This window comes from Neovison vison, chromosome 3, assembly GCF_020171115.1.
Source record: "Neovison vison isolate M4711 chromosome 3, ASM_NN_V1, whole genome shotgun sequence".
Lineage (NCBI taxonomy): Eukaryota > Metazoa > Chordata > Mammalia > Carnivora > Mustelidae > Neogale > Neogale vison.
In genome coordinates, this window is record NC_058093.1 from 66,048,119 (window position 1) to 66,069,974 (window position 21,856).

At 38.8% G+C, this 21,856-nt stretch overlaps 1 protein-coding gene across 1 annotated transcript in view; it reads right to left on the reverse strand.

Moving 5' to 3' along the window:
• The window catches only part of LRP2 (LDL receptor related protein 2), a 207,030-nt gene that overhangs the window by 82,457 nt on the left and 102,717 nt on the right, over positions 1-21,856 (reverse strand). Inside the window, exons 25-34 of the mRNA XM_044242279.1 lie at positions 20,179-20,556; positions 18,727-18,975; positions 17,150-17,361; positions 16,220-16,404; positions 14,965-15,193; positions 13,520-13,697; positions 11,307-11,435; positions 5,823-5,989; positions 4,454-4,597; positions 256-365 (exon numbers count right to left, since the gene is read on the reverse strand). Coding sequence (XP_044098214.1) covers positions 256-365; positions 4,454-4,597; positions 5,823-5,989; positions 11,307-11,435; positions 13,520-13,697; positions 14,965-15,193; positions 16,220-16,404; positions 17,150-17,361; positions 18,727-18,975; positions 20,179-20,556 — 1,981 coding nt within the window. The remainder of the gene's footprint in view (positions 1-255; positions 366-4,453; positions 4,598-5,822; positions 5,990-11,306; positions 11,436-13,519; positions 13,698-14,964; positions 15,194-16,219; positions 16,405-17,149; positions 17,362-18,726; positions 18,976-20,178; positions 20,557-21,856) is intronic.

Here is a 21,856-nt window from a genome sequence, read left to right on the forward strand (position 1 = left end):
AATTCTTCAAGTTCTACTTCAAATGTTATCCAGTTATCCAATGTTGCTAATTTAAAGAACACAGAACAAAACACAAATTATATCCTTCACATTAACTCAGAGCTATTTCTCTTTCTCACTGAGCTCTGTATTTTTCAAAATGTTGGCATATGAAATCAGAAAAGGTCCTAACTTTGAAATCTTCCATTTTATCAGGCTGTAATATTAACAAGAATGGTGCTGCATAGAAGATACGTGTCATTTATGAACACTCACCCATTAGCAGGATCAACAGTTATGCCAACTGGACTACCAACTCCAAAAGCTGTCCCATCATTGGTAATCAGTGTTTTTCTGTATCTAGTATCTCCCTGCAGTTTCAAAACCTATAGCACAAAATCACTTATTAGAACTGAGTTTCGTAAGGGGAAACAAAGAAAACTGGGATGAAGGAGAACTTACACAACAAATTCCAAAGCCCAATTAGAGATGAATGGGAGGGTTTGTGTGAGATTCAGATAATCCCTAATTGCATTTCAGGGCTATGAGGAAATCAGCTCAATAGAAAGCAAGAAAAGCAAAATCATCCCTTAAATTCCTATGTCAATTCACCTCAAGTTTCAGGAGAGGAAATTTATATGGATAAAAGAAGGATTCAAATGGGTAACATGTAGACTCATCACCTGAGAGGAACTACAAAAATGTCTTCAGAAAAGGACACAGGAGAAAACTCTGGAAGAAACATGGGAGCCCCAGAGCTCTCCAGAATTCCAGTGACTTGACCATGGCACCCAGTGGCCCATCATCGAAAATACAGTTGACCAACCAGTCCAAATTTATGCCGAGTGAAATCTGTGACGGGTTAACAGTCAAGTTAAAATGCAAGAGTTCAAATCCCTGACCATCTAGATCTGACTGAGGCAAGTAAATTCACTTCTTTGAACTTAGTTTATTAGTAAAATGTACAATAATGGGATATTCTGCACAGAACTATGAGATAATACATGTAAAGCCTTTAACATGGCTCCCAGTTTCCTATTTTTTTATTGGTCCATTTACTGGACACTTATTATGTAGCAGGCATTATATACTAAGCACTGTTGGATTGAATCCTCACAATAATTCTGTGAGACAGATACCATATTATGAATACCCATATTATATAATGATGAAATTATTATATATCATATGTACTATATATTATTATATATGATGAAAGAGACCTTAAGTGGCATTCTCTGTGTTATCTATTTTTAATTATCGCTGTAATTGTGAAAACTAATGTTAGCAGAATCCTGAAACATCACAGAAAAATATGGGTTACTATACTACAAACTTCTTATAGGAGTAAGGCTTAAGACCATCAGAGAGGAGTAGCAGCTAGTAAGAGATTAGAAGATGTATGTTGATTGCTGACTGGCATGAAGGTTTTTCTATAAAGCTGCTTTTTAATGCAAATAGATTATTTGTGTACCACTGTTTACGTTTCTATCTCTGCCCTCTTTCTGTCTTTGTATGTATTTTTTCCTCCCTCCTCCTCCTCCTCATTCTCCGCCCCACCCCCCATACACACCTCTCTTTAATCCCTCACTCTTCTAAATTTTTCTCTCTCCTTCATGGTGTCTTTCTTTTTAATTTGCCTCTTTCTGTCAAAATTTCTCTACTTTTACTGGGCTTAAGGATCTCTTTAAATTCAAAGGAAAGCTCTTTTTCCTTTTTTTTTTTTGGCTTGTATCAAGTTCTCTCTCACACAATCATTCTGTATGCCTCATTCTCCAGCAACATCATTGCGTTTAGTGAATGGGCACACAGCTACCCCTAGTGGAAAACAATTTATTCAGTATTTCTCTTATTTTCAAATTTGAACTAAATAGGAGTTGTTCTTATCCCGGAAGTTATTGTGTTCATGTACACAGTAAGCGAACACGGTCTCTGCATCCTTACTCCATCCAACATTCCCCTGAGAGAGTCACTACTGACAACACCAGAGGAGAAAACCAATAAAAAACACTAAAAGTGCAATTTACCTCTGGATCATTGTTCTCATAGCTCCTCTGTGGCTATTCTGAACATACTGGTGGTTTGAGGGAAACCGGACCCTGTATTCACGGGCTACCTTAGTGTCCAGAAGTACTTTTAGTTACGGAGCCAGAACCCCATTTTACAGTATGGAACCAGAGGCTCAGAGAAGTAAAGGTAACTTGTACAAGGTCAAACAGCCTGTGAGTAGAGGAAATACAGTGCTGTCCCCAGTCACAAAATGAATTTTTGTATCTTAAAGTCCTTATCAAGTGCTTCTCTCCGCCTGGGAAGACTTTTCCTTACTTCTTCATTTAGCAGAGATAAGTATGCGTCATCTTTCAGGACACAGCTCCCAGGAAATTGTTTCTCCTGCCATTCTCCCGCCCCACACGTTTACCTCTTCCCCTAGTCACAGAACACTTTGCAGTCACTGCTCATATTATACTTAACACACTGGAACAGAGCGATTTGTTTGCACGTCTAACTGTCAGATGTGTGAACCACTTAAAGGAATAAACAAGTATTTTATTCATCTTTGAAGATCCAGGAATAACCGTGGGACTGATCTGTTTAGTACTATGTGTTTAGGAAGTCAGTAAGCCAGACTCAAAGCAGGTGTTCGGAATCCAAAGCAAATTATCTTTCCTCTGTGCCTCACTGCGTTCGGGCATAATTACAAACTTTAGGCCTTACCAGTATTGCGTGCGCGCGCGCGCGCACACACACACACACACACACACACACACACATTCGTTCACTCACTCACACAGTATCCATCAGCTGGTGCCTTTTCATTGTACTTAATACTAATGGAGGAAACATGCTCCCTACTTTCGGAAAACTATTTACAAAGCAAGAAACAAAAGAGTAGGAACACACGGTCATTCAGAATGAAGATGTGCTAAGATGTGAGTTTGGTATTAAGAGTTTTAGGCAGTCAATCGTGCCTGTCTTTTGAGGGGAGAGTGACACTTGCAGTTGACGTTATGAAAAAATGTATTTTGTCACTATCAAAGGGAGCTACAGCAGGCTGGACTGCTGGAATTGTCCTTTTTAACAAGGCAAAGTCAAAACACCGCCTGGGAATCAGGGCAGTGAAGCTAACTGTTGAAGCCAGTTTCTCAAATTATGTAAAATTCAGGCTTTTATCTAAACAACAAAGGGCTTGAACCAGATGAATCTCCAAGATCGCCCTCACGTTAAGAGCTTGAGGTTAGCATTTGTACATATTGCAAATGTCCCTCTAATTGTGAATGTGCACTAACCTTACCTGCCCTCAGGAATGCTGTGATAATTTACTGAGATCCTGTTTGTAGAAGACCGTTGTAAACTACAAGTACGGTTCTGACCGTCAAATAAGCACTTCCCCTGTCCAATCTGTGCTGACTTACCCACTTGACTGTTAGAAGCCTTCCTCACCTTCATTCCGCATCTGTCTTTCTGAATACTCCATAGAGAACCAGCTAAGCAGCTGGTGCCTCACCCTGAGCTGTGAACTGTCACTCTGCACGTCCTCGCTAACTGCCCCGCTCACAAGATCCTCCCCTTGCTTTAGAAATTTTCACTTTCAAATTATTATGAACTAATAATCCCTTACAGAAAAGTCTGGGCGGCTCAGTCAGTTAAGTGGCTGCCTTCAGCTCAGGTCATGATCCTAGGGTCCTGGGATGGAGCCCTGTGTTGGGCTCCCTGCTCAGCAGGGAGCCTGCTTCCCTCTCCCCCTCTGCAGGTCCCCCTGCTTGTGCGCTCTCTCTCTGACAAATAAATAAATAAAAATCTTTAATAATCCCTTGCAAATTTTAACAATAATCCCTTGCATATTTTAACCTTGTCCCAGATTGGAGCAAACCAATACTAGTTGAGTTACCTCTGATTTATTTCATGTGATTGTATACCAGTACCCCATATAAAATTTCTTCTGGGAATTAAAGTAAAAAGAATACTTATCACATCAAGGAAAGTATCAAAGGAATTAGAATCAAGTTTCTACTTTCTGTTTCACTGTTAGAAAAACTGTATGGAGCCATAGAAAGATTTCCATCTTAGAATAGAGGTAACCTATAAATTTGGCTTGTACTGAAATAGCGTTCCAGACTTGGTGAGGAAAGATAGGGAAAATTTCCAGCCTACTCTATTCTTCCATACTTAATGCTGAATTCCTTATGTAATTTTTTCATTTATCTTTTTATGTATTTTTATAGATCATCTAAAATGCTTTTATATGAACAAGCTAATATTGATGCTTAAGAGGAAAATAGAATAAGGCAGTAGAAAGTTCCAAATAATTTATTTCTAAGGTGGTTTTATTCTTTCACTTCTCTTCATACTGATAACTCCTCCCTTTTGCCTCTGCTGAAAAATAAGTTCAGAATCTAGGAAAATATTTCTTGTGAACAGATTTTAGATGCATCAAAAACCAGTGTTCCTGTAAACAGTATTATGGAATCATTACCTCAATTGATGAAGTTGCAGGACTGGTGTAATATAAGTTTTTTGATATCCAATCTAAGGCCAGGCTCATGGAAGACCCCACCCTAGATAGAGAAACCAATATTGTCCTGTTGGTGCCATCTGTCTTCGCTCTGAGAATTACACCCTGGAAAGAAAGAGGAAGAGAAGTGAGCTGTTTCAAGGTCACAGTTTCTATATGGAGGCACTTTCTTCACTGTGGCTACTGCTGGCTGCCATGTTTCTTGAACACTCCTCACATCTGGAGACAAGGCAAAGGTTCAGCACCATTGAGTGGGCTCATAGTGTATAACGCTAACTAACATCAGCAATACTTTGAAAACACTTTTTTTTAAGTGTGTCCGAGGACTGTTCAAGTCTCATCATTTAGGCTGCCTCCTGAGACTGGCTACAGAGATTCATTTCTTAACTATCACAGACTAGAGTCATAAAAATAACCCAAGTCATAGGCGAAAATCAGCAGGCCAAAACAGCCATAAAAGCCCATTTTATTTACATAGAGGTGAGAAGCATCAAACAAAAAGATCTTCCCTCTAAAGACCTTGATGGTCTTGATCTAAAGATCTTCTCCTCTAAAGGGTGAGTTCCCACAGGAAGGGAACTGAGGAATGTTTTTTTTATCCTGGAGGCAAAGATGCTGATGAAGACCCCAGCATCAAATGTTTGGCTGGAATTTCCTCAGGGAACTCTTGCTTTTTGTGTTGTTATGATCATTTTTATGACCGTCTAGTATTTTCTACTAGGTTAAGCTTCCCAAAAGCAAGCCCTGTTACTCCTTCTTTTCGGTGTGTATTCTACAGCAGCAAGTCATTAGTTCAGCGCAGAGCAAAGAGTACGCACTTAATAAATACTTGCTGGATGAATAAATAATATCCAATAGCTTATATATGCTTATTATCTGACTGCTCCAGGCCAGCCTCCTATGTACATCATTAACTGAATCAAAATAAACCTAGTGGTACTGGGCACCTGGGTGGCTCAGTGGGTTAAGCCGCTGCCTTCTGCTCAGGTCATGATCTCAGGGTCCTGGGATCGAGTCCTGCATCGGGCTCTCTGCTCAGCAGGGAGCCTGCTTCCTCCTCTCTCTGCCTGCCTCTCTGCCTACTTGTGATCTCTGTCAAATAAATAAATAAAATCTTTAAAAAAAAATAAATAAACCTAGTGGTACTATGTGTTAATTAATTGAATTTAAATCAAGTAATTTTTTTTTTAAAAACTGAGTGGTAAATTAATTTATTTCTGAACCATTTCCCTTTTATCCACCCAATAAATGTTTGCTTTTAAGAAGGCATTGGTGCAGGGAGACTCTTCCAAGAACCAGTTATACACTTTCAATGTTATTCAAAACTTACTGAATTCTCAATCCAATAGATGAACTGCTCTGAGTCATCAAAGTCAACATCGAAACCGTTCATCACCCCTGCTATGGGGACCATAGCATCGTTGCTCTTCACTTCGGGATTAAGGGAGATTCCAAAAATTATACTGTATCTCACAATTATTAAGAAAGGCTGATCATCTGTGGAAACAGAGAATACTGATCAAAATTATACCCCACTATTCCCAGACGTGTAGAGTAATGGAAGGCAGTGGACTGTTATCACCTCCTAGGATAAAATGCCCTTGCAGCTTTGCAGCAGTAAATATCATACATGGTACACATTTCTTCAGACAACCCAGGCCTTGGACTGGGTGTTTCAGGTTTCCCTGGCATCAGACCTTCAATTCTACAAATAGTGCTCCTCGACTTCCCCCCAAGGCAGGTCGGTATTTCCCTTACTCTTCGTGAAGCCCTTGATTACATGGATAAAGCATCTGCTTTTATTAAGCATCACAGGGAACACACACAGACAAAACCTAATACCCAATAACTCAAGAAAAGGATTTTGAAAAAAAGTGAAAGAAAACATATGGACTATTATTGCTGAATGGCAAGTTATTAGTTTTACTATTATCAAGTGTAGCTTAGTGTTTAGTAGAGACTTTACTAAATAAATCCAATGTATTATCTCTCCAAATGTTCTCTGATCAGCAGCTGTCTTCTGCGCTTGATTCTAACTCCCAAAAATGTTGTTAACTATGTCTGATTTACTCACTGTTATGTCCCTAAACCTGCCATGTAATAGTTGCCAAATAAGTATCTGCTAACCAAATGAACGAACACATAAATGGATAAACAGATGGAAGCATAAATGAATATGTATGTAAATAGTATCTTCTGAAGTCCTCAAAGGTATCTGTACATTGCAACTTAAACATCCTCATAGTGTCTTATTCAAACTATCAGTTCACTTTATCTCCTTAACAGGAAGTAAGAGGTCTTTTTACAAAGATAACCTTTATCCCACCTGTAGTCCTTTTAGCAAAAAAATCTAAATCGATGAAATTCAAGAGTGGGGTTTTATTTATGATTATTTCAGAAAAGGAAAACTACAACTTGAGTTTTGTGGTATGAAGACATCTACATGAGCATATCACGTACTAAGTAAAATTAAAATGATTAATCACTGCATAATTTTCACCTGCTAAAAATGATGGTTTCATTATTTTAATAATCTGGAAAGTTTTAGATCTTCAAAGGGACTATTTTGGCTCTTTACTTAACACCTCATTAGCTTTTCCTTGTTCCTGGCATTTCTATTACTAAAAATAACTTAGCATTTATTAACATAGTAAACATTTAAAGTAATATTGCAACTCTTAACTATTATATTTTACAGCTATTATATACAGCTTTAGTCTTTCCCAATAAACCTGCAAAGTTGTTTTCAACCGAGGCCAAGGCAACTTGCAGGGGCTAACGTCCATTTAACTCATAAGCCTGTCCTCTCTCAACTGCTCCACATTGCCTCTCTTCTGAACCAATGCAAAAGCCGTAATAATCATCCCTATTTATTGAGAATATGTGCCACATGCTATGCCCCAAATATTATTTCACTTAATTTATCTCCCTAAAGCTTCATAACCCTGTTTGTTAGGTCATAACACTTCCCCACACCCCAACTTTCAAAGGAGGCACAAAAAATAAAGCAATTTAACCAAAGTCACACAGCCAAGATCTTCAGACTCCAGAACTTATGTTCCTAATCACTACTCTGCAAAAAGTGCAGGCTGAGTATCAAATTATCACTCACTTCATTTAACTGCATAATATACTAAGAAAGCTATATTAGAATAGAGTTCCGATGTACTTTGAAATTATATTGAGATATTCATTATACATTGTAAGTGCTCATTTATTCAGTAAAAACAAGAAATATTCCCCATATCACAGGGAAAATTTTAAATTTTACTTACTCAGAACTTAATACTGCTCTTTTAAATATGTAATTTTCCTGTTTAACTGGCGGATTCTCAACCAGAGCACCTAAAAACTGCCTTTCTCATCCATCAAACATGGGCCTTCTTGATTCCTCCAAGCAACTCCTCTCTAGCCCTACCCAGATCTACTCCTTTGGCCACTACTCCTTCACAGGGCTGTCTCTCGGGCCCTTGATCTGATGGCTGCCGCTGGATTTGAGAGGGCTGACCACTTGGGAATATTTATGGGCCATGCACCACAGGGGGGAGTGTCATTCAAAGCTGTGCTGTCAGGAAGCGTGAGAGTCAAGGTGAAGGGTGACACCAGGGAAGAGCTAGACAGGACTGACCACTGAGACAAGTGGCATGGGGCAGGGGGGTGTGAAAAGGGCTCAGTGATAAAGGAAAAAGGGGAGTGATTTTATGATATTACACAGCTATAAAGGAGCAAATGGGTTCAAAGTACAGAACTGAAGGAGAAAAAATGGTTACTAAAGGGCTTGTCATTCACTCAGCATTTACTCAGTGCTGCCATGTGCCACAGGCAATGAGCATCTATCAGGTGGACCAAATCCTCAAGGAACTTAAGAGTCTACAAAACAAGGGAAAGTACATGGATGCTTATGAGTCCCAATGATAATGGCCATGAAGGAATACACATAGACTGGGCTTGAACGGGAAGGAGTTCAGGAGGAAGTGACATTTAAGCCATCCTAGGACAGCATATCTCAGTCTTTTGCGTTTGTTTGTTTTTTAAGATTTTTATTTATTTATTAGAGAGAGAGAGAGCACAAGAAGGTGGAGAGACAGAGGGAGAAGCAGGGAGGGAGAAGCAGGCTCCCTGCTTAGCAGGATAGCCTGGTGCAGGGCTCAATCCTGGAATTCCAGGATCATAACCTGAGCCAAAGGCAGACACTCATCGACTAAGACACCCAGGTGCACCTGTCTGTCTTTTGAAATAAAAAATCATTTCTTCATTTTTATTCTTTATGTCATGATCCCATTATGATTAATATTAGCAGAGCAGAGAAGCATAGACAGCAGTCAGAAACAGGAAATTGATAAGGTAATTGGAAATAGATGATGTAATTGAAAAGCAACATTTATTTCTCCGTAACCAGGTCCTCCTTAATGAACTCAGACCTTGCACTAACTGATCAGTGCCTGCAAACTTTCCAACAGTGTGTGCAGTGTTTTCTTCTTACGTTGCATATAATCACTGAAAAAACTTCCCTGTATCCTTCAGTCTGAGCCAGAAACCTCTTTCGGATTTCAGGTTGTTTATTGTAGAGGATGCTGGGATATGTTTTGGTTTGCTTTTTGTTTATTTTTTGGTCTTTTGCCATTGCAGAGAACATATTTTCTAAAGAATAAAAAGCTATTTCATGCAGAGAAACTTCTCAGTTTTTAATTTTATAACATAGAATCGGAAAAAATAGAAATACATCGTAATTCCCTTGCCGAACTGTAACCACTATTGATGTTCATGTCTGTTGTTTTCCAAACCTTTTTATTTTTTTTTAAGATTTTATTTATTTTATTTTGAGAGAAAGAGAGAGCACATGCTGGGGGAGGGGTTGGAGCAGAGGCAAAGAGAGAGAGAGAGAGAATCTCAAGCAGAGTCCATGCTGAGTGTGGAACCCGATGTAGGGCCCAATATCACAACCCTGAGATCCCGACCGGAATCGAAATCAAGAGTCCAACGCCAAACCGACTGAGCCACCTAGGCGCTCCTTCCAGACCTTTTCAATGCATATTTTTTTTCCTATGGCCAATACTGAACAGTATCTACTTTTTCACTTAACCACTTCCAAAGATATTCTAGACACTTAGTAAGCAATATTTTAAAAGTTATTTAACCTGTAAATCAAGAAAAATGTTTTTATCTATAAGTGTTTACAAGTCTTCTAAGCTTATTATTGAAATAAAAAAAAGTGGAACTCTTTTTTAGTTAACATATATTGGCATTAAGTTACCCAACTGGTGCTCAGAATCACCTGAGAAATACCCCCAAAAAATTCCACCTCAGTAAAGTCAGTCCATGGAAAACAACTAGTGCAATTATTTAAGAAACAACAAAAGCTACTATTTAGATATCAATCACCATCAGATAGTAATATTGATTACACCAATCCCTAATGCACAGTTCAACAATCTTTGTGGAGTGAAAGAATGCTTTGTATCCAAAATGTCTATAGCCCCAGTTTAATCTTCTTGCTGAAAGACTCAGAGGACACACTAAATTGAACAATGTCAACAAGGATTAGGTGCATAATAAGTCTCTGGAGAAAACCAGCAAACGCCAATCCCTTTGTAAGCATTAACCAATAATTAAAATCTTTCATCATGAAAGTATCATTGCAAAATATTATATCCTGATGGAATTTGATTTTCAGTAAGCCTACATCTGCAAAATCTGTAAACACCATTAATTTCCTGGACTCGGCATGAATTTTCCACTTGAAAACTAACTTCCCTCTAGACTAGGATTCTACTTTCTCTCGGTTTAAGAATTTTTCTATCATTAAATATTTAACTTCTCTGCAACCATTTCTGTCAGTACCAAAACACATTCACTCCTCTGAGAAAAGAAAAGAACTGGAACTCTCTAGATTTTTAACCAAAAGGTCAATGATTTTTTAGAAGTCTTTATTATACATCTAGTACATACTCCAGCAGAAATCTCTTCAGTGGATTGACTCTCTCTTTCCCTTTTGTTCTTACTCCCTAAAGAACTTTAGTATAATTCTCCACATACATTTCTAAAAATATCTAGAGTGAAACAAAATTAAATTGCTCCAAGAGTCGCTTACACTCTATCACAAAAAGAAAATTTTCATTTTTAAAATACCAGATATTAATTACTGAAATTGGTGTCAGAAGACTCACACTGAAACACTCCTATTGTTAACAATAAAAATAAGATAAGGAACTTGAAAAATCAAGCCATACACAAGTGTCAAGAATTTTTACTTCCCTCCCCCCCTTTTTTTTAAAAGAATTTTTACTTCTCGGAGTGCCCGGGTGGCTCAGTGGGTTAAAGCCTCTGTAGGGGCGCCTGGGTGGCTCAGTAGGTTAAAGCCTCTGCCTTTGGCTCAGGTCATGATCTCAGAGTCCTGGGATCGAGCCCCACAGTGGGCTCTCTGCTCAGCAGGGAGCCTGCTTCCCCCTCTCTCTCTGCCTGCCTCTCTGCCTACTTGTTATCTCTGTCATATAAATAAATAAATTTTTTTTTTTTTTAAATGTTACTTCTTAAGCACAGAATCTGGAACTTCCTCTCTTCACAGCTTGCCTACCTATGGCCAGGTAAGACAAAATATGAGGTTAAAGATTGCTGAAGAACATGCGTGCATTATGAGCTTCACATACAGAAACCGTATTACAGCTGAGGGGCTCACGTCAATCACCCCAGAGAGCACGTACTCAAGACACTCGCTGCACCGAAGGGAACACAGCCCACATTCCATCAGCAAGTGGCTTAGAGCTGACACCGCATTGTTAGACTACGGAGGGCTCCCCTTTCAGGCATACTGTACCTTTCAAGCAAGTCATAGAATCATGAGAAAGAATCCAACCCGAAGGACAAGCACAGGAATAAAGGCGTGGCCGCTGTGTGGAAAGCAGGCACAGATGACTGCAGGAGGAAAAAGCACATGAATTTTCACCTGTAACAGAAAAAGGAAAGACGAAAACATTGGTGAATGGAAGACCTCTCACATTACATGCACAGAATGAATGGATCAAGGAAATGTGGTACACACACACACACTATTGATATCAGTCAGCCATAAACAAGAAGAAACTCTTGCTGTTTGCAACAACACGGATGGACCTTGGAAGCATTACACTAAGTGAAATCAGAGAGAAAGACAAATACTACATGATCTCAGTGGTATGTGAAATTTAAGAAAAACCAAATTCATAGAGACAACAGACTGGCGGTTGCCAACTGCACGCAGTAAGCGGTGGGAAAACATGGGGGAAGGTGGTCAAAAGTAAAAACTTCCAATTACAAAGATCAAAGTACTAGGATGTAATATATAGTATGATGACTAGAGTTAACAATGCTGATTTATCTATTTTAAAGTAGTTAAGAGGGTAGATCTTAAAAATTCTCATCATACACACAAAAATTTTGTACTTCATATAATGGGGAACAATAAACTTCTTGTCATGATCATTTCATAATATATACAGATATCAAATCATGTTGTAAACCTAAAAATACAACCTCGTATGTCAAATTTCTCTCAATTAAAATAAATGAATGCATTTTTTAAATGTGCACACAGTCATGCTGTTACTGTCCTCCCAGAGACCTCCAGTGGAGATACAGTACATTAAGTTACCCCTGTTGGTTTGGGGTTTTTTTTCCCATGTTCCCTAGCATTGTGCTTTCAAAACAAAAATTGGGAAGAGGGGGGAATGACTTGCCCATGGTCACAGATCAATCCTGTCTACAACCAGATTATGAACGAACAGTCACTTGAGTAGCCCAGAGCTTAGTAATAGAAACATGATGCCAAATACTACATGTCTCTTTGCCTGGGCTAAGAGAGATCTTTTTACATTAAAATGAAACTAACATGCACGTTCCCTTTGTGACCTTGACATTTACCCACTGTCGTCCAAGTTTTGGTTAGACAGTCATCCTTTTTTCCTCTATTGATGACATGTTTGTGTGTCTCTGTTTTTTAAAAATAAGGGATCCTGTGTGCATCCCCAACTCACATGATGTTCTCTGGATCTTCTGTGTCCTTATTACATATAATGCATTAGATTCATTCACTCAAAAAATGTTCACTATGTTCCAAACACCATTCTAAGCACTGAGAACACTGTAAACATACAGCAGATATTCTAACAAAGGAGACAGAACTAAACTCATAAATGATGTGATTTCATGATGTGTACGTGAAGAGCAAAAGAATTATGAGAGGCACGCTATTTTGGATGTAGGGCAGCCAAGGGCCACCAAGGAGTATTTGAGTGAATCCAAAATGACACTGAAGGAGGAACTCAAGCAGAAGTCTGGAAGAGGGGTGTTCCAGGCAGTAGAAAGAACTGGTACAGAAGTTCAGAGTAGGAGGCAGCCTGGTATGCTTTGGGACCAAAATGAAGTCCAGCTTGGCAAGAGTAGAAAGGAAAAAGAGACAAGGAAGAAAAAGGGCCAGATTCTGAGACATGATGAGAAAGTACTACAGGGAGGGTTTCTTGTTTGTTTTTCTAAGAGAGAAGATTAAGTGAGGATTAAGCAACTTATCCATCTTTCCACCAGGAAGAACACTATCAATGCCAAATGTTTTAAGTCACCCAGCCATGCACACCCTACGTTTAGGATGCCTTGGGGAAGCCGCAGCACAGAACCCTCAGGACACTGGTGCCATAATAAACAAGTCCTAAGAATAAGCTGCTCCAAACCACAGAGCGGTAGCAAGAAAAGGATCTAAGAGACTATCTGGTCTGTGTTCCAGTTGTCGGCCAAGGAAATGGGGATTCCGAGACCGTCCCAGAGACAGACGCCAACTGCTGAATAAAAGGACACAATTTCAATTCACTGTTGTTACACACACGACTTTTGTCTACCACGGTAAATGAAAGTAATGGAAAGGTTAGGACTGGGGTGGTTGGTGAAGAGGAAAGGAAAATGTATTGCTCAAACAAACAGGTCTGCAACACTGTACACTCAGCATTCCCTGCACACGTGTTTTCCAAGCTAGTCCCAGGCATGTGTTTCTATACCACTTACCCTCTGGTTGTTTCACAGGATGGACTGCAACAACCCCAAGGGGCTCATGAAGATTTTGAATTATGACTGACTGGTTCCCACCATGCCACTTATTGGCTCGAACCACCTGGTAAGTTGAACGGTCAGTCCAGTACACGGAATCTTTGAAGAGAGTGAGGGCATAGGGATGTCGCAGAATCTATGGAGCCAAAGAGAACAATGAGACTTCACCCAGAAATAAAAAACAAGGTGACTAATATACAAAAGGAAAAGGGTATCTGTCCAAGAAGATGGTTTCCTTTAGCATTTGATTATTTAATAAAGACATGGGGAAGCCATTGTGCAAGAGACATAAAAAAATGCACTGCTTGACCTATATATATATCCCATTGTATTACTCAAAACTGTTTCACCTGTGTGTGTCATTTAGTCTTCCTTTTTACTCTGGTAATTACTCTGGGCATCCAATTTACGAACAAAAGCAACATTTTAGTCTAGAAAGTAAGATGACTTATCAAGATCTCCTACTCCCAAGCCTCAGCCCCCAGCCCATTATCACCACTGTTTATCCAGTGCTATCTCTGCCAGTCACAGATTCACATAAATCTGATGCCTATTCTCTGAAGGTAGGGAGGCCCTGCCGGGGTCTCTTAAAGCCACAGAACTATCAACAGTGACAACTGTATTATTTTTTTATTACTTTTTTAGACTTATGTATTTTAGAGACAGAAAGAGCATGATCAGGGGAAGGGGCAGAGGGAAAGGGGAGAGAGAAACCCAAACAGACTCATGCTGAGCACAGATCCCAATGTGGGCCTAGATCTCAGGACCCTGAGATCATGATCTGAGCTGAATCAAGAGTCAGACCTTAATCATCTAAGCCATCCAGGCACTCCAACAATGACAATTTTAAATAGAATAGAAGTCCGGAACAGCTCTTTGGTAAAATACATGTTTTCTGTATTCTCCCATTTAACTTGTGATGAAAGTAAATTCACTGGCATTTCCTGAATAAAAATTGATTAACATACAGAATTGTCTAATCAGTAAGTTGTGCACCTGAAACCAATATAGCATTGTGTAACAATTATACTCCAATGAAAAATATGAAATATATAACAGGTTATGAGTTGAGGAATTTAAATATGAAATTATTAATTTTTGCTTAACACACTTATCTAAACCGTAAAAGCAACAGATCAGCATATACAGGTCAACTAAATCACACAAACAATTAATCCTTCCTGGACATGGCACAATCTGACCATGAACTGGAAAGAAAATATTTATTTTCTGTTGGTAAGAAAATATGGATAGGCCCTGACTCCTGTTGACAGTCCCTGGATTGACCTGGTAATGTCTAAGACACAATAATTCATTTCTTAGTTTTCTTATTACTGTATGTGCTTTCGACTAAGCTACTCTTATGGGTTCATTAAGTTTAGTCTTCCTCTGTGTCAACTTACCAAATCACTGGCTATCACCTGCCTGCGATGATGTCCATTATAATCACAATAGTCTATGTAATCAAGATAGGAATCCATAAAGTAGATCAGTCTGTTGGGATAGTCAATAGTTATGCCACTGGGCCACAAAATCTTGTCCTGGACGATGATAGTGCGCAGACTGCCATCCATGCTGGCTCGCTCAATACGGGGGTGGTGGCCCCAGTCAGACCAGAACATCAAGTGCTCACTGCAAAATGAAATTTGTTACCAACTGGAAAGGATATTACTTCAATCTGGAAAATAACTGCCACTTTAAGTAAGACAAAGTCATCATTATGTGCTGCTTAAAATAAATCATCTCCAGTTCAGAAAGTCTGTACAGAGTGTATGACTTCCTCTCAGTGTCCCCAAGTAAAACTGTGATCATAATGCAGTCATAAGCCATCTGGGGGTTTCTAAAATGTTCATAAAACATGCAGAACATTATGACAATAAAATATCTCAATGTCTATTCAGGTTTCTGTATAATCCACAAATAGCTGATCTATAAACATCCATCTAGCCTTGTTTATCTACACTGTCATTTTTTAAGATAAGAGAGTCACTTGTTCATAATCAGAGATCCATCTTAAATTTCACTGGGGTGTACTTCACAGTACCTAGGAAGTCATCATTGCCATGGAGTATCATCTGCTTAACTCACAATTCTACTGAAGAGAATCTAAGTTAGAGAATCTGAAGTAAATTCAAGGAACGAAGCCATCCAAGGTTTCAAAACACATGGGAGAATTTCTCCTTCCCTTTGTCTGACCAGCAGGCAAACTCTTTCCTCCCTACATGACCTAAAAAGGAACTCTAATAACATAATACTAAAGCAGGAAAATCTTGCTTTTTGTTGTTGCTGTTGTATAACAATGAGATATCAAAGTTATAAACTGGCCCATCTATGGGATACTATTATATGCATTCATTGGAGACCTAATTATATAATTCTGTAACAATCGGTTCAATAATTGTATCACCAAGCTAATGAATCCATGTGTTCTTCAAGTGAACAACCAATCGCTCTTATGATTTTATGAAGAAGACTAAACAGATAAAGGAAGGATACCAATTAACCCCTGGATGGTTACCATTTCTACAGAGATGTTTAAACAAGGTGGCATTTCAAATGTTGAGGTATGCATATCAGCCACATCTGGTTACTACTGTTTTTCCCTCATAATCATGTCACAGCAGTATCATTAAAAAAGAAAAAAAAAAAAAGCCTTACCTAATTCTGGGATCTAATGCTAGTCCCCTTGGATTTGATACATTCTTACTGATCAGCACGGTCCTGTGGCTACCATCCAATTTAGATACTTCAATTGTTTCCAGAGCAAAGTCTGTCCAGTAAAGATTGCGACCTACCCAATCTACCGCAATACTTTCAGCCATAGTGACACCACTGTTAAGTATCTAAAGACAAAAATGAATACAAAGTGAACTCTAAAGATAATAAATACAAACATTGAAATTATATGAAAATCTACAATAGGACACTGAACTCATATGATTGCTTATGACGATGAGAAAATTTTGTCTTCCAGGTAGCTAACCACCAAATCCACAGTAGGGCTTTCAAAGAAAAATATACTACATTTTGTAGGATTGAATACTCTAGGATACTTCTACTGCTTAAACCTTCTGCATTTAAACAAAAGCTCTATCCATTCGCTAAACTGGCAAATCTATGAAACTTTTAATGTTCACATGCCAAAATAATCTCCTTATTGATTAAATGCCAACAATTACAAAATTAAGTCCTACAGGGCTGAGGAAACACAACCATCAAGTGTTAAGAAACGAACTGTGGGAGATGGATGGAGAAACATAACCAGACTAAAACTAAGGAAAAGCAACCCCTCACTCCCACATATTTTCCTTCGCTCTCATCCACTATGGGGGAAAAAATTGTGAAGTCTCAGGATCATGTGACCTGGACTTCAGAATCACAGATCTGTCTTCGGAGGCCACATTCTTTTCTAAAATACCCGCATATATTGGGAGTTATGAACATCCAGGCCTTTTGGATACAATGCAGCCCAGAGGGGAATAGGAGAGCTACCCAGGATGAGGTAGGACCTGTTCTCCTGGGTGAGTAAGAGTAACAGACCCAAGATAGGGGGACTAGTCAGGCTGAGATCAGCAGAAATGTACTTACTAATCTTCTGTCTGTTCCATTCTGAAACGCAGTCCAGATTTGACCCTGACTTCCGTCAGACCAAAAGACACGACCACTGACTGAATCAAAATCAAGAGCTACAATGTGAAAACCATTCTGGACAATTGAATAGATACTGTGAACGTGGGAGGTGATATTGTCAGCAATAATCTGGTTTTGACTTGCCACAAGCAGCAACAGGCTTTCAGATCCTGCCCAAGAAAAAGATGAAAAATGTCAATGAATGTGGGATAAACCACAATTAAAACACCTCTTAGGGTATTATGCTTAGCGAAATAAGTCATCAGAGAAAGACAACTATCAAATGATCTCCCTGATAGGAGGAATTTGAGAGGCAACGTGGGGGGTCTGGGGGGGGTAGGAAAAGAATAAATGAAATGAGATGGGATCAGGAGGGAGACAAACCATAGAAGACTCTTAATCTCACAAAACAAACTGAGGGTTGGAGGTGGTGGGGAGAGGGTGGTGGGGTTATGGACACTGGGGAAGGTATGTGCTATGGTGAGTGCTGTGAAGTGTGTAAACCTGGCAATTCACAGACCTATACCCTGGGGCTAATAATACATTATGTGTTTATAAAAAATTTAAAAATTAAAAAAAAAAACCACCTCTTAAATATTTGATGCAATACTTTTGATAACAGAAGGAAGACTTAAATCCAAACTAAAATACTAGGAAAAACAAAGAGAAGTCCCTATAAAAATAATTTATTCATTTCATGTTTATCTTAATAGCTGATTTCCACGAGTATTCAATGTAAGCTTTTCCCAAAATAGCTTTCTTCCTTGCATTATACTGCAATGTTTGTCTCACTATCAATCTGGAATGAACTATCCTTGCATTTTTCCCGGTTATTATTTGTTATTTTTGTACTTACTTTTGAATATTATCTTCCCTCCTGGAATGTAGCCTTCCTAACAACAGGAATTAATTCTTAAAATATTTTTGTTTTGCCTGAGGCACTGAGCTATAGCAGAGACTTTTAATTATCTCTCAATATCCCCTCTCCACTTCTTTTTTGGTAATAAATGACGCCAAGTTTTAGCAGGGCACAGAGCCGTTACCTCTAACTTTATCCCCTGGACTGTCTACCATCCACATTCCTACTTGAAAAAGAAAGGAACCATCTATTTTTTTCTTACCCTTCTTTATTTTGTCACTTTTAAAGTAGTCAAATCAATAGCTTCACACATACTAAAATCAATTTCACATCATAGAAACTGAATTAATATTGGTCAAACTGACTCATGTGATATAGAAATCATTTTTAAAAAATACAAAAACCATTGATAGTACTTTAAATAATAGAAAAATCATCCACCTACTTATGTTTAAACTTCTATTTTCCAAAATATGCCAAGATCTTATTTTATGAGTATTAACTTATTTAATCCTCATAATAAACTGAGGTTTAAAGAGGTTACATAACCCATCTAAGATTCAAGTCCATTTGACTCCCAACACTGTCAAACGCCAGCACGCAACATTTGATCTTAAATTCTGGAGTGTGCTATTATACTGGCTGGACTTAGTTCACTTTCAAGTTCAGTCATTACCTGTAATTTTGCAAGTCCTTCTGTCAGTGTCTATTGTGTATTCATCATCACACCAGCACCGGAAAGAACCTCTCGTATTGAAACAATGCTGGCTACAAAAGCCTGGGATATCACATTCATCTATGTCTTCACAGGTCTTAGAATCGTTGGCAAGAAGGTATCCTGATGGACACAGGCACTGAGCCCCAAAGGGGCCCTGAATGCACTGATGAGTGCAACCACCATTGGAATCTGAGCAGCTATCCTGGTCTAGAATAAAGAGAATCACAAAGGAGAAAAGTCAGGAATCTTTGCTTTTTTGTCTATTGTAACATTTGTCATACAGCCTGCTGACACCTTCAACACAATACCCAGTTAAGAACTAAGAGAAGCACTCACTTGGATAAGTCCCATAGGCTCATCAGTATCTGCTCTAATTTGCTCAAGGACTTATTGTGCTTCACAATCACTGGACTTAAACCATTTTCTTCACTATACCCTCTATTATAACTCCATCTGGTGCAGTGAGAGAAACTTGGGAAAATCTTGCTAGCATCAAGAAACACAACTGTCATTGATAAAGCATGCAAAGAGACTTAAATTACTTCCCACTTGCTTCCTGATGTTCTTCTACCTACAGAGAAATGGAAGGTAAGACTTTGACGAAATTCAAGTGCAAGGGCTCAAAGCTCTATGAAAGTAAGTAAATGGAAAAGGAAAAGGCAGTTGACATTAGAGGGCACAGATCCACCAGCAAGCCACCACTGCTTCCTTTCCTGGCCAAAACAGCAATGCCTGAAGCCACCCAAACAAAGTCAGTCTTACGCCTGGGATGCAAATGCCCTCCATTGTCATGTGTATACTCTAAGTTATTTTTCAGAGTCCTGATATGAAACAGGCTCTAGAGGGAGAAGTCAGTCAAAATGATTAGAATATCTTCAGCACAAACATAACTCATTTAAAATCATAGGAATCTAAAATATTTTGCAATCATACCTGGCCAGGGTTCATCTGAGAGTGAGCATTGATTAAAAAGGAAAAGAAAGAAAGGACAGCAATTAGGATCACATGCCAATCACAGGATTTTAATCACAGCAAACGTAAATGCCCGAACTTCATTTGTTTTGTGGCAAGTTGTGATTGAAATTAGAGAATATTAAAGTTAGAAAACCTTAAGACCACAGTCCAAAAAAAATTTTTTTTAATTTGACAATCTAATGGCCTCATTTGGTCTCATTTTTTAAAAAATTAAGTAAAAACACAGAACCAAGAGCAAAGGATTTAATGCGAAATAGCAGCCAGTGGTGATTTATTTGAATTCCATGATGATTATCCTACACAGATTTGAACTCATAGAGGAACCGAAATCCCTTCCTTAAAGCTATATGGTGACTGAGACAACGGTGATGGCCAACAGGCCACTGTGCATTCAGAATGAATTTATGGCCATTAAACTGTGGTCAGGAAACTTACTGCAAAGTGGGGATTCATCTGTCCCTTTGGGGCAGTCAAAGACGCCATCACACACTGCACTCAGATTCACACAGATGTTATGGTCAGGGCAATGCCACTGCCAACTGGGACAGTGAAAGGCCTGAGTGGGGCAGTCCTTCTCATCACTCATATCCCTGCAGTCATTGTCCCCATCACAGAGCCAATCTCTGCGGATGCAGTTTCCATTGTCACACAGGAAGTGAGAAGGAGGACAGGTCCTGCGGGCACAGCCATGGTGCTCATCAGATCCAGAGATGCAGTCTTGGTGCCCATCACACTCCCAGCTCTTCGGGATGCAGACACCATCTTCTTGGCACTGAAATTCATCTGGGTGGCACATCCCAGGAGGCCTAGTTGCTAAGAGAAATGCAAGGGGGAGACGGGCTTGTGAATGCAATGAATTCATAATCCTTTTTATATAATTCCTAGTTTCAGAGGAAAGGATTTTGGATCAATGGTAGGTTTACGATAATGACTATGACAAATTAAAACAGCAAAGTCTCAAATGATAGAGGGTTTTCAAACACTGTGGTGAAGAGAAATCTTTATGTGTCTGACAAGTTCCTGAGTCAAAATAAAATTCTGTTTCATATGTTTTTAATGTTCATTCAATTACAGGTTAAATAAAATTTGTCTGCCTCTTTATTAAATAATCACCAGTGCATTTCAATAGAGCTTAAACAGCCATTAATTTGTTACTCTGAATTCATTGTTTAATATCATGTATTTCGATGTTATTAATTTACCCTCAAGCAACCTATACCCAATGAAACCAGCACACATCATGTAAACAAAAAGTGACAGTAAATCCTTACTTCTTTGTAAACTTTCCACTATTCATTGAGCAATTCTGGAGAGATGAAAGTTGCTTCCCTATCTCACAGGGGTAAACCCAAGCTTCCTCCCAGGGACCTTGTCAAACAACAGCCAAGTCAACGGCAATTGACGGTTTAACCACAAACCATCACAGAAGAATTTCACGTTTTCAACATGAAACAGGAAATTAGTGATTAAGAATTTCTGGGTGCTGTACACATCTATAGAGTATTATACATTTTATTTAACTTTTCTTTTTTCTTTTTCTTTTTTAAATTTATTTGACAGAGATTGTAAGTTGGCAGAGAGGCAGGCAGAGAGAGGGTGGGGAAGGAGGTTCCCTCTTGAGCAGAGAGCCTGATGTGGGGCTCAATCCCAGGATGCTGAGATCATGACCTGAGCTGGACCCAACCACTGGATTCACAAATTGTAAGTGGCTTTAACTCACTGAGCCACCCAAGCCCCCCTTAACTTTTCTTTGTATTCATAGATTTAAACACTTTTTTTTCCTTAGTGGGGAGAAAGAAATTAATAAAAATCTACTTTTTATGATCCAAAACACTATTATTCTAACAAACGATCATTTATGTACAGTATAAAATCTATTTAACACAAAAAGTGAGCATTAAGAGTTCCCGTCCACTATAGGTCTCCAGACCATGGAGATTATAGATCCATCAGATTTATATTCCATGAAGTTCTCCTTGAATCATAGGACCGGAAGGAATTTCTTTTCTGTGAACCTCAACTGAATTTTACTTGTACCATTTCTAAGGCCCTTGTAATTGTATACTTTGCTTCAGTTATCTCTTATATTACATAATTTCTCTTACCCTACTCT